This window comes from Micropterus dolomieu, linkage group LG09, assembly GCF_021292245.1.
Source record: "Micropterus dolomieu isolate WLL.071019.BEF.003 ecotype Adirondacks linkage group LG09, ASM2129224v1, whole genome shotgun sequence".
In the NCBI taxonomy this organism is placed as follows: Eukaryota; Metazoa; Chordata; class Actinopteri; order Centrarchiformes; family Centrarchidae; genus Micropterus; species Micropterus dolomieu.
This window is the reverse complement of record NC_060158.1, coordinates 30,049,051-30,063,020: the sequence shown is the minus strand read 5'-3', so window position 1 is coordinate 30,063,020 and position 13,970 is coordinate 30,049,051. Positions and strand designations below refer to the sequence as shown.

Sequence of the window (13,970 nt, the reverse complement as noted above, 5' to 3'; positions counted from 1 at the left end):
GAGTGATGAACATGTGAAAAATAGGAATATTCTTTGCTGTGTGGAAACTGAAATCGCCAAGGATCAACCGCCCCTACTTGCTCTATAAAAGTAGATAAGGCTTGGGCCATCTTAGAACGGGATGAAGATTTGGGATTAGAACGGTCAAGGGACGGATCCATTACGCAGTTTATGTCGCCACCAAAAATCATAAGATGGGAGTTTAGGTCTGGCAATAAAGAGACTAGCTTATTAATAAAGCTCACATCATCCCAGTTAGGCGCATATACATTAACTAATAAGACAGGAACATTATATAATATCCCAGAGACTATAACATATCTTCCCTGAGGATCAGCTATAGAAGCAGAAGCAGTAAATTGAATGCTTTCGTGTATCAAAATGGCAGTTCCCCTTGCCTTAGAGTTAAAATTAGAGTGGAAAACTTGCCCCACCCATGGTTTCCTAATTCTGAGATGATCGACAATGCATAAGTGGGTTTCCTGTAAATATATTATTTCAGATGTTAATTTTTTTAAGTATGCAAAAATTCTGCCTCTTTTAATTGGGCTATTTAGGCCTTTGACATTCCAGCTAACAAATCTAACTTTTGACCCCCCATGAGATTTAGTTAAATCGGCCATATCAGACATGAACAAATATACATTTAGTCAAGAATTCACAGATCAAAGTTGCAAACCACAACATAAATGTTTCCTCACTATTCAGTTTTTCTAAAAACATAACATAAAGCAAAACTTTCCCAAAACTTTTTGGATAAATTAAACTTAGAACCAAACTTCCCACCATTTTCCTAATGCTTGCTTCCCCAACTGAAACAAGCCGCAGAAACCTATATAAATTGCGTGGCTCCCGATTATCCAGTCTTTACCTCTCGATCTTCTTGAGGGACTCCAAACCACAATATTTACATTGAATACAGCATAGCGTCAATTACGCTATGTACTGAATGAGCTTTAAGTCAATAAACAAAAACAATCATGCTGTCTTTTCCTGAAGTTACAGATAAATTGCGATAGATGAATAGATAGAGAAAGTCACCTTATTGCTTGAAGTATATTGTCTGTGCCATTTAAGTTCACAGACAACATATTACAGCTAGAGTCGTCTTTAGTCTTGTACAAGGACGCGCTGTTTGTAAAAAGCCTCGGCAGCCTCAGGTTAATCAAAAGTGTGAGTTTCCTCTCCTAATTTCACACGGAGACGTGCAGGGTACAGAAGTTGAAACTTTATGCCTTTTTGATAGAGGGATTGTTTGACTTCTTTGAATCCGGCAAGTTTCTTCGCTAAAGCTGCGCTCGTATCCGGGTATAGCCGCAGTGACACTCCGTTGAATTTAGTATCATGTTGTCTGGCCCAGTGAAGTGCCTTTTCCTTTTCCTGAAATCGGTGGAAGCAGACAATAAATGGTCTTGGAGATTGCCCTGCTCCAGGTTTCGGGCGAAGCGCGCGATGCGCTCGTTCAAGTTTAGGAGGTTTGTCAAACACGCTCTCCATGGTCTCTTTAAGCAGCCCAGATATAAATCCGATGGGGTCTTTTCCGTCCTCAGCGCCTTCCGGAATGTTGATAATGCGCAGGTTAGCCCTTCTGGATCTATTCTCAAGATCGTCAATTTGGTCAAGAAGAGATGAATTCTGTGTCTTCAAGGATTTAATTGTCGCTTCCGTGGCGGCTAGCCTTTCAAAGTTTTCACCGGCTAGCACTTCAGTAGATGTAAGACGGTGCTGAAACGAGCCGACTGTCTCGCGTAGCGTGTCAAGGGAGGCCTGTAATGGCTTGATTGAATCTTGAATTAAACTTGCCATGTCCTCTTTTAAACTGGTCCGCTGTTTTGACAGTTCGGAGATTAGTTGACTCATTGTCAAATTATCCGTATTGTCTTTTACCGGTATGTCCTTATTGCTAATAGTGGTGTCATTAGCCGCCACTACTGCTAGCTTACCTGCTAGGGTTGCACCTGACCGTGTTGCTGGTGCGGTACTTTGCTTCTATTTAGAGTTACTCATTTCGCTTTCTGGACTAGGTGTGGTTCTTATATGTTCTATTGCAAAGCAATTAGATTAAAAAATCTAAGTATGTTTAAAAGGAGTGGTTGGGAGGTCCTCGCCTCTGCTGCCCTCTCTTACATCGCCAAACCGGAAGTCTCTCCTCAAAAAGATTTTTTAAAGACTATTCTGAGCAAAAGATTTTTCCTCTGGGTTGTGTGCAGAGAAAGTGTGACTGATGATAGACTCTGTCTATGGCTTGCCAAGATATTGAACTTTATAGTCTATGCATTCCTTTTGTAATGTTCTTTTTATGGTTGAACTAGCCCTGGGACTATAATCCTGGATCATACTGAATTAACACACACCCTCAAATGTCAAACTTGTTACGGGTTTGTTAACGAGACAGACATTTGACAGCAGTCAAAATACCCTAATCATCATTCTTTTAGCCTGAAATTTTATGACTTTTCCTTAAGTGACCCAAAATACACAAATATTTTTGTTTAATTTTTATGGGACAGTGGTAACAGAGTACAAGCAGGACCTCAACATTGTCACGAGAACTGTCTGTCTTCCCACCACAGGTTCCTGCCCATGTACCTGCAGAGACAGACCTCCTGGTCTTTGAAGGGGCATGGCATGGGAGAATCTTGAAATAGTCAAATAGCATCATCATATGTCTGTCATCAACACTCTGTATAGCACCTTTTTAGTCATTGTGACTACTCAAAGCTTTTTTTACACTATATCAATTCACCCATTCACAAACTGAGCCTAAGTGCTCGAACGGAAACCGACATTCACACACCAATGGAAGAGCCATTGGGGGCAATTTAAGGTTCAATATCTTGCCCAAGGACACTTCGACATGTAGCCTGGAAGAGCTGGGGATTGAAGCACCGATCTTCCGATTAAGAGGCAACCCGCTCTACCTAGAGCCACAGCCGCCCCACCATATATAGTGCACAAAGGCAACAGAAGTCATCCAGATGTCAGAGGGTGCCTTGATACAGACAAGATCTGCACCTGCAAGCACAATAAAATAATTTCCAAAGTAATTCTATTCAAAATCAATTTGGGCTGGGAGGTGGTGGTGGGTAGTTCATAACATTATAAAGGTAACTGCCATTTCAGTGACTGAAATGCTTTTATGTCTTAGGTAAAACAGGACATGATGCTGTGTAATAGTAGATTTTTTTAGGGGGGCGGCTGTGGCTCAGGAGATAGAGCGGGTTGCCTCTTAATCGGTGGTTCAATCCCCAGCTCTTCCAGGCTACATGTCGAAGTGTCCTTGGGCATGATATTGATCCTTAAATTGCCCCCAATGGCTGTTCCATCGGTGTGTGTACAAGCAGCCAAAATGGGTATCCTCTGGCGGGTGGCTGGTGTCTCCCTTAGAGATACGGTGAGAAGCTCGGCCATCTGCGAGGAGCTCAGAGTAGAGCCGCTGCTCCTTTGTGTTGAAAGGAGCCAGTTGAGGTGGTTTGGGCATCTGGTAAGGACGCCTCCCTCTGTGACAGAGCTTCTAGTAAGCCGCTGGACCCCTTTACATTTCCCGCGATTGAAAACTTACTACAGCTGACTGTAAAAGCAGTCACGTCTGGCTGTGTTTTAGCTGTGAAGGTAATAATTTAATTATATTTTCATTATAATTAAAGACTATGACAGTAATTTGATGTCATTGTCATTATGCAGCTATTATTTTGAATTGGTAAGCCAACAGCCTACTCCTTATTTCTGTCATAAATACAGAAACGGGAGGGGGGAGGTCACATTAAAGTAGAAATAAAATATGTCAAAAGTATTGGTATTGGTATCGGCAATACCAGCCAGGGTATTACTTGGTATTGAATCGGATAGGAATTAAATGGTATCGCACATCACTATTGTACGCTCCGCTCTTGACCTACAGAGTGATGCATCTTACTTGTACAAAATCTTTGTTGGGAGTTGCACATGCTCCGTTCCCAGGTAAGGACTACTAGCCAATCAGAAGCAGAGAAGATCACACTACCTTGTTTCTTACGACCCGTCGTAAGAAACAAGGTAGTGTGATCCAAATCAAAGCCGCTTCAGACTGCGACTGTAACCTAGCAGATGGTATAAATTACTCACAAGTCCACAACCACACAACATCATTGTTCCACATCTTAGCATAAACCACTACAAAAATCACCATATTTCAACTCAATTTTACATAAAAATTGTAGTAGCTTTCACATCGAATGTAACGTTAGCATTATAGTCTATAGCCAACGTTTACAACAACTCCGCACTTGAACAGTCTGTGAAGTTACATTGGCATTTTAAATATAATTCACAACCAATAAAGCATACTTACAGGTTGTGATTGTGAATTTCCAGGCCCAAACAGAGTCAGAGTTGCATCGTCTTTAGGACTAAACTTTGAACTGTTGCCGGTGTTTATGACGATCTATGCTGCCTTGCCGAAAAATGCTACCATAGCGCAAATCGATAGACTCGACGCCCTGCTCCATTTTTCATTGCAGATAGTACCCAGAGATAGTAGGTAGCTTGTCGTCATAGCGACGCAACACACAACTGCTGCGACGTAATGTTCAATGCAACACACACACCAGCGATCCACACAGCTTTCTGTTTTTTAAGTTAAAATGTTTACTCAGAATGTAAAGACAGATAAGCGGTATGAAAACCTTCCAGCTGTGTTTTCCTCTGCCGCTGTTGCTGCAGCGTTCTGTGTGACGGTGGGAGTAGATGGCTCTGTGAGCAGGCATCCCCCACAGCCACTTGCGGAGCTCCTCAACTCAGAAAATATTCAAGCACATTTTTGTTCCGCCATCATTTCTCGTGAAACTGTCAATATTCGAAATCTACACAGTTGATTTCTCACCTCAAAACTTCTCAGAAGTGGATTTAGTGATGAAATTACATACGAAAACTAAAATATAAAACTTTCTGTTGCTGGCATCTGTCTGGTGCAGCAATGATGATGCAGTGAATAGTGAATATTCTCTTTGACCAATCAGCAGTCTGTCGTGTTTTCACATTACATTTTAGTATCCCTCAGCTCACTTGGAACCTCGACGGAGGTGAGGTGATACGCAAAAAGGACCTGGAAGCAGGTATAGGTACAACAGTTCTACAATGGAAAACCAAACAAAGGCAAGTCAAGCCAAGTCCAGCTGGTATTGTTCAGTGGAAAAGGGGCTTAACTAAAATCGAAGGGCCTCCGCTCAGACTAGCTTGGTTTGAGGGCATGCCTGACCCCAGCTAGCCGCTTGGCAAGCTTTATGACGCGTTTTCATTGTGACGTCACAGTGAAGGAAGGGAAACGATAGTTACATATTGTAACTCTAGATTCTATGAGTATAGGCGCAGCCCTCTAAGGCCATCGCTACATAGCAGGACACTGGGCAGAGGAGGTGAGATGTAGCTTCATCCTCAGACCCATGGGGGTGGGGGGGGAATCACCCGCGATGGGAAGGAGCCGGTGATGCTCTTAGCCATTAAAGCAGGATTAGGGCGCAGGACAGCAGAACTGCCGTCACCCTGTATACAGGGACATAACGAGGCCACAGAGAGGGCAGGCAGGTCGTTGACCCTCTCGGCCGACGTCAGAGCCAAGAGCAGAGTGACCTTGGCCGAAAGGAGCCGCAGTTCCGCTGTCTCCAAGGGCTCGAAAAGGGCTTAGGTCAGGGCGCGTAAGACTAGCGGCAAATCCCACTGTGAAGCAGCAGGCCGCGACACTGGCCTGTGCCTCCGCACCCCCTTCAGGAAACGCTTCAACAGCAGGTGAGTTAACACCGTCCTGTCACCAAAGCCTTCGTGGCAGGATGAAATGGTTTTAACTGTACTGAACGCCAGAAGGCGTCCACCCCCAGCGGGGGGTCGTCTTGCGAGCACAGTGAAAACCACAGGGCACATTGAGCTCTCTCTTGGTTGGCAACAGATCTACCTGTGCCACACCTAACCTGAAAGTCAATGCACTTTTTGAGGAAGTTGGTGTAATTGACATATGGAGGGACCTTGTTGTGGTGGCAGCCCGGCTGACGGTGAGTGTTCTGGTTTTTTCTCCTTTTTATCAGTTTTTCTGTTTTTTTTCCCTTGGTTTCCTGTTCTCTGCCCGCCTCCCTGTGTTTTCTCCCCTGTGTGCTCTCTCTCCCTCTGCTCCTGAGCCCAGCCAACTACCTGCACCTGCAACTCATCAGCCACCTCGTCAGACTGCCACACCTGCCAGTAATCACCTCATGACTGCCTGTATTTCAACCCCGGTTTTCCACACTATCCTGGCTTGATCGTTGTTGCTCCATACCCGGTGCCATCCCCACGTTCAGGCTTTCATGTTTCTTGTTTTTTTCACATTTACCCTGTACCTTGTTGCTGTCTTCCCTAACCTTGTCTCTGTCTGTTTCCCTCCCAGGTACACTCACCCTCGTCCTCCGTTCGGCTGGGCTCATCCACTGGCCCACTCCTCTTTGGACTTCCCTCACGGCGCCCTCCCTGTTCCCCCGCCTCTCCTCGCTTCCTTGGCCCCTGTGTTCCCCGGCTCCCTGGCCCCCTGTCTCCTTGGTTCCCCGTGCCTGTACTTCCCCGACGTCCTCCTCTCCCTCCACTCCAGTCCCTCTCACCCTTTTTCCTCCAATAAACCTCCTTCCCTCTGAACGCTGCATTTGGGTCCTCTCTGTCCACACACCACACCCCGTAACAGGACCTATTCCCTGATAAAAGGGACTATACTCGTTACTCTGCACCCCTACTACTTTATAACATTTGGAAAAAACAAAGACAAAATAAGCCCCTGCGACATCGGGACGATAGATTTAAGCGACCATGCCCCTATATATTTATCTGTTTTTAATTTACCACCAAACTAAATTCAAGTCTACTCAATGATCTGTTTTATGGAACAAATTAAAAAAGTAAGTCTTTATATGGAGTTCAACAATAATGGAGAGGTCTCACCTCCCATTTTGTGGGATACTCTGAAGGCTGTATTAAGAGGGAAGATCATAGCAATATCTTCATACATGAACAAAAGGAGAAATAAAACGTTAGAGGAATTACAAAACAACCCGAGAGAGCTAGAAGGAAAACATAAATTGAGTTTGGCACAAGGTATACTAAAGGAAATAAAATAAATTAGGAATAAATAAAATTGATAGTTTGGCTACACAAGATATTAAGAAAAATCTCATGTTCCTGAAACAGACACTTTGAAAGTGGATCTATATCTATGAAAGTATTGGTGTGGAAACTGGGGAAAAAAAGGCAGAAACAACAAACAATTCATAAAATTAAGGATCCAAGGATGAAAATGGTTAAAAATAAAATAACTGAAATTCAGGAAGCCTTTACAATGTTTTACAAAACTTTGTATTCTAAAACACCAGGGGGAAGTGTTACCCAAATTGACACTTACCTGAATTCCTTAGAGCTACCTACTTTAAACGAAGACCAAAATGTAATATTAACTGCCGACATAACTGAAGATGAATTAAAAGCTGCCATTAGTAGACTTAAATCAAACAAATCACCAGGATCGGATGGCTATACAGCAGAGTTAATCCCTCTTTTACTTCCCACACTAAACTGGGTTTTAAAAAGGCGCAAACGCCACCCAGAAGAAGGCAAGTACAAAATGGAATGTGGATCATTTAGACCAATATCTGTTCTTAAAGTAGATTATAAGTTATTTACATCCATTATGGCCAAAAGGTTAGAAAACTTTCTGCCAACATTGATGCATAATGATCAGACAGGTTTCACACAACAACGACAAACACAGGATAATATACAAAGAATACTACACATTATGGACTATATAAGGAAAAAGCAATAGTGATAAGCGTCGATGCTGAGAAGGCCTTTGACTCTGATAGTTGGATTTTTCTTTACAGAGCTCTACATAGGTTTGGTTTCCATGACGCAATTATTAAAACAATACAGGCTCTATATGACAATCCCACTGCTAGGATTAAAGTTAATGGATACTTATTGAATACTTTTTCTTTAGAAAGAGGTACAAGGTTGTGCATTGTCACCGCTACTTTTTGAACTGTATTTGGAACCATTAGCTCAACACATTAGACAGAATAAAGATATCAGGGAAATTATTATTAAAGGGACTGAACATAAAGTGGCCTGTTATGCGGATTTCATTTTTATTTATCTCGGGCAACCAACATACGCCTTACCTAAGCTGATGCAATCACTTGAACAATATGGTCAACTATCAGGATATAAGATCAACATAGGTAAAACCCAACTACTACAACCCCACTACTACATATAATTATAGCCCACCAGGAGAAATTAAAAGTAGGTACCCCTTTGTATGGCAGACAGAATGTTTCAAATATTTGGGCATCAATATACTAAAAGATCTGACAAAACTGTCAGAATGCAATTATACACCTATACTTAAAAAAAATAAAGGAAGACATAACAAGATGGAACTTAATCCCTTTTTTTAGTCTCAGTTCAAGAATTTAATCTACTAAAATGAATATATTGCCCATACTATTATATTTATTTCAAACCCTACCTACAGAGATTAACCAAAACCAATTCACTGAATGGGACTAAAACTTTACAGTTAGCCAAAGAAAATGGGGGCTGGGGACTTCCTTCCCTTAAGGATTACTATTTTGCAGCACAGATGACAGTTATGATATACTGGTGCAATCCGTCATATAATGCTCAATGGAAAGACATAGAAGAGAAAATACCTTCCATTCCCATACAAGCAATCTTAGCTGATGACAACCTACAAAGTTATATAAATACAACCTACAAAGTTATATAGATAGTGATATATATAGATTTTAATTTTGTCTAAAGTTATATAAATACTTTAGACAAAATTAAAATCTGGAAATTGGTTATAAAAAAATATAAACTAGAGGGAGATATTACCATTCTTAAGTGGTGTGCACCTAATAAGTTGGATGCCAGATTTCAAGATTGGGCGGATAATGGAATAACGGCTCTATGCCAGATAATGAAAGAGGGAATATTGATCAGTTTTGAAATATTTAAGGAGAAATAATCATTAGAAAACAAGACTTTTATCGGTATCTGCAGCTGCAGCATTACTTTAATAAGAAGATGAAAAATTTAACTGAGGCAGGTACATGTTTTGCAGAATTGTTCAGAAAAGCATATAATTCAGATGCTAGTGACAAAATTATCTCGCACATGTATAAGGGTCTGTCACATCTTAAAATATATTCAACCTCACATATTAAAACCAAATGGGAGACAGAAGGGATAACTATATCTGAGGAAGACTGGGGAACAATATGGAGATATCAATGGAAGTGTACCAGTTCCCAGAAATGGAGGGAGTTCGGCTGGAAAAGCTTGATAAGGTACTTTATTTCACCCTCTCAGAAATCTCACTATGAGGGCAACCCCCCTGCTGTGAAACTGGAGAAACTGTGGAATCCCAAAAGCAACTCATTACCATATTTTTTGGGACTGCCCTGTCATTAATAACTACTGGAGAGAGATACACAATGCCCTACAAGTTATTTTTAAATGCAAAATACCCCTAGAGAGTAAAACCATATTCTTTGGAAATATACCTCAAGAATGGTTGAAAAAAGATAAAAATTGAATGAATGTATTACTGGTGGCAAGTGAAAAGTCCACTGCAGAATACCAATAAAAAAAGAATGAAAAAGAATGGAGAGACTGAAGTAATTCTTATCCTCAATATCTAGTTAATGAGATGAAGAACACTTGCATCACAGTACATCACTGCCATGAACTACCTGTTGTTATTGGTCAGCTTGACGTTGTGTCCGGGTATCAGGACCTTGCCGTTCTTCAGCCAGATAAGGTGAGGCTCAGGGACACCCTGGGCCACACAGGTGAATACAGCACTACCCCCTGCTGGTTTGGACACAGACTGCGGCCACTGTAGAAACTCAGGAGGAGCTGAGGAGGAACAGAGGGTGATGACAGAAAGTGCGGACAATAAAAACAACAATAATATAAAACTGAAGCACATAACAAACCCATGTTTCCCAAAAACTCTGCTGCCATACATGGCTTGCGTTAACAGCTAACAGACATTGAGACCTGAAATGCTAATGTCAAGTAGACATTTATTTCATTAATACGTTTACATTTATTTTATAATTTAAGGAAGGCACAGGACCAGGCACACACACAGGTGCTGTGATTGCTCCAGAGGAGAGAAAACAGAACCATGAAAGAGCCATGCTGGCCCAGCTTGGACTTAAGGCTGCTCCTGGTAAATGTGTGGTCTTGACGAAATGGGACTCATGCACCGGAAAATCAAAAACTATCAAGCCCACATCTTTACACAGACCTTCCCCATCAATGTCCCGGAGCATTCAGTGGGCTTTCTGTTAGAGCACAAGCCTCTGGCGAGATTAGAGTAGACCTCAAATACTGGAAGTACTTCCACATGACAAGTTAAGTTTTCCAGGTTTCCTTTACTGCTGCATTAAAAATAAATAAAAAAATAAAATAAAATTATTAAATTAAACCAAAGTTATTGTGAATCATGCATTAATTATAATGTATGACTGCAGCATTAAACAAATGTAAGTTGAATTATGCTATTGTGACTTTGTTTTTAGCACAATGAATTTCATTTTGTTCATTTGTATACTCGGTATGTGGATGAATGACAATAAATGAACTTGGACTAATCAAGAATCAATTTCAGTCCAGTGGTTTGTATTTTTCATTAGTCCACAGTTATAATCTTGACAAAGCGACTATATTATCTTTGTCTTGTTTTAAAAAGATACTGAAAATGTGTATGGAATGGTTCCCACAGAGGTTGCTGCTGGAAAGCTGAGTTTCGATTGGTGCACGCGTATATGAACACATTTTTATAAACTCAAGAGCTTTATTTCACTCTCACAGCGCTGGAAGTAGCTGGCAAGCAGGTAAGACAGAGCAAGAGATCCCCTGCTCTGCTAAGTCAGCAAGACAGACTGAGGTGGGTCTCGTGAGAAGTGCCTACTGTGTGCAAGAAAAAAGTATTCACCACCAGTCAGGCACGCAAAAATAAGATATATAATATACAGCAGACAACTTATCTGTATACTGTTCCGATTAACGGGCATCACTACTTTACTTCAGTCACTAGACTACTGCATTCCCAGAATGCAGGGTTACTTGTGGTTCCTACAGTCTCCAAAAGTAGAATGGGAGCCACAGCGTTCAGCTATCAAGCTCCTCTCCTGTGGAACCAGGTTCCAGTTTGGGTTCAGGAGGCAGACACCATCTCCACATTTAAGAGTAGGCTTAAGACTTTCCTCTTTGATAAAGCTTATAGTTAGGGCTGGCTCAGATGAGTCCTGAACTATCCCTTAGTTATGCTGCTATAGGCCTAGACTGCCGGGGGACTTCCCATGATGCACTGAGCTCTTCTCTCTTTATTACTTTATTTAATCCCCAGAGGGGAAACTCAATGTTTTCACTCTGTTATTATGTTGTATGTATACATGTATACACACAGGTCTGAAAGACACACATGCACAAACACGACCCATAACAACACACAGAGAGAGTCAGAGTTAGGGGGCTGCCAGTCAGTGCGGCCCCCGAGCAGTTGGGGGTTCAGGTCCTGCCTCCCTCCCCTCTCTCTCTCCTTCCATCCCTCTCTCTCTTTCTCTCTGTTCCTCTCTTGCCTTCTCTCTCTTGCCCTCTCTCTCTCCCAACCGGTCGAGGCAGTTGGCCGCCCACTCTGAGCCATGGTTCTGCTCAAGGTTTCTGCCTTTTCCTTGTCTCTATCGCCTAGTGCTGCTCTTGGTGGGAACTGTTGGGCTTCTGTAACATCACGGAGTATGGTCTAGACCTGCTCTTTTATGAAAAGCGCTGTGAGATAACTGTTGTTGTGATTTGGCGCTATATAAATAAAATTGAATGAACAAAAAGTGTAAGGGAGGACAAAAGTAAATTCACAGAAACCATAAAAGGGGACACACAACACCAACAGTTTGTGGACGGCCCTTTGCTTGCAGACATATTTAGATGAGTTTGGAACTTGGGTTGCCTGCACAGAGCCCTGATCTCAACCTCATTGGACTCAGATCACAAGCCTTCTTGTCCAACATAAGTGCCTGTGTCACACATGCTCTTCTGCCTTCCCAGAAAAATGGTGTTTTCAATATGTTATAAGGGTCACAACTCCATGTAAATTCTCATGGTTTAAGAATGGGATGTCCAACAAGCTCATATAAATAGGATGGTCAGGTGTCCACTGAATTTTGTCCATATGGTACATGTTCCCACCGTGTAAAATATAAAAATCTACACACCCATGTTAAAATGCCAGGTTTGATAAAAGTATATCATGTCAGCAACTTTTTCCACCCTTAATGTGAACAATTCAATTGAAAAACAAACTGAAATCTGTTGGGGGGGAAATTAAAAATACGAAACTTACAATAGCTGGTTGCATAAGTGTGCATTGTAAGTGTGTGAAAAGCATTAAGAAATACACACAGAATGTTTCATCAACTAATACATCTGTGCTTCAACTTCATGTATCAAGGGTGTTTCTCCAAACCCCAGACGACTGTCTGGTCCCGTTTACAACACACACACGCACAGCCTGCTGACCCCAGCCAGTCCTCAGCTGTCCCCGGACAGACTGCTCCTCTTGACATCCAGTTCAATATGTAAGGCACAATAAACGTGCATCTATGTCCTGGGATATAAGTAATGCTCCTAAAGGCCCTCCCCACTTCAGCCCATACTCAGCATCCATTGATCTATTGACATCAACGCCCACTGTGACCCCACATTCCCAGCCATCCACCTATAAGCTGAAAGGGATTTGTTATTTCAGTAAGGACTCCTTCATCACTGCAGCCAGGGATTTTCTTTCTTTTGTTGGTCAGACCATTTTAATTAGACCATCTCAGCCAAAACTAACCCATGAAGGAAACAATAATGCATGTCTATAGGTGTGTGTGATTAAGATGATGTCAGTTATTGGATTTCATAGATTTTAGAACTGCTCCTTTACATTACATTTCAATAATTTGATTTTTAAAAATCATATTACAGAGAAACCTTTACAGTACCATGTGTAAGTACATATATCTATACTCAGTGGCTAGTTTATTAGGTACATCTGGCTAAAACTATTAAATCCTTCCTCTATGAAGATTCTAGTTTGTTGACGCTTTTGATTCAAGTTTCAGTTTGGAGGGTGTAGTTTTGTTGAATTGTATTGCGTCATATCATGTACGACAGGTGTTTCTATTATTTTGTCCACCCCATTTATTTCAATGTGGGTAGGCTAAATAAAAGAAACACCTCTCAAGGGGGGGAATTCTGCACAAATACACCTCTCTTAATATCATAAACAAGGTCAAACGTCCAATGGTAAGTCTAATATCAGTGTATAAAAAATTTCTTTCTTTAGATATCTGCACGTGGTTATACTGCATTCATTACAGCTCTTCCTTGCTATACATTTCACTAAAGTGTGAAAAATCTGCAGAGATGTGATGGGATGGGGGGGGGTCATTATCTCTCTGGGGATGGGGCTTCACCCTTCATCCCCTTCATCTGTTCAGCTGTCCAAGCATCATTTTCGAAAGTGTCAGGCATCCTCAGCTGACCATTCATCAAGTTGGATCAATACTCTGTATTGATAAGTGATTCTGTTGACCTTGAGTTTCACTGTGCCTTGTTACGTTTAGTCCCCTTTGTTTGCAGCCTGGTTCAATACATCTGTCCACTGCTTGGACAAAAACTGAACACAACTAGATTTACATATGCGTGAGCAATACTTTGTCATTTTCCTCAAAAAACTGAACATTATTGCACTTTTGGCTACCTAGTTGTGCCTAATGCAGTGTATAATGAGTCATGTAACTGAGGACAATCTTGCAGTCTTTCTGAAAACCTATATAAAATTGGTACTCAGCCTACCTTAATTTGTTAGTATTTACTGTAAATACATCTACTGCTTATAGTTTTTTAGTTTTGCTTTAGTGACA

General features: G+C 41.5%; 1 protein-coding gene across 1 annotated transcript in view; it reads right to left on the bottom strand.

The window, feature by feature from the left end:
* si:ch211-57n23.4 (immunoglobulin superfamily DCC subclass member 3) overlaps positions 1 to 13,970 on the bottom strand; it is a 56,779-nt gene that overhangs the window by 23,951 nt on the left and 18,858 nt on the right. The window contains exons 4-5 of the mRNA XM_046057846.1: positions 10,874 to 10,887; positions 9,747 to 9,912 (exon numbers count right to left, since the gene is read on the bottom strand). Of these exons, the coding sequence (XP_045913802.1) occupies positions 9,747 to 9,912; positions 10,874 to 10,887 (180 nt within the window). The remainder of the gene's footprint in view (positions 1 to 9,746; positions 9,913 to 10,873; positions 10,888 to 13,970) is intronic.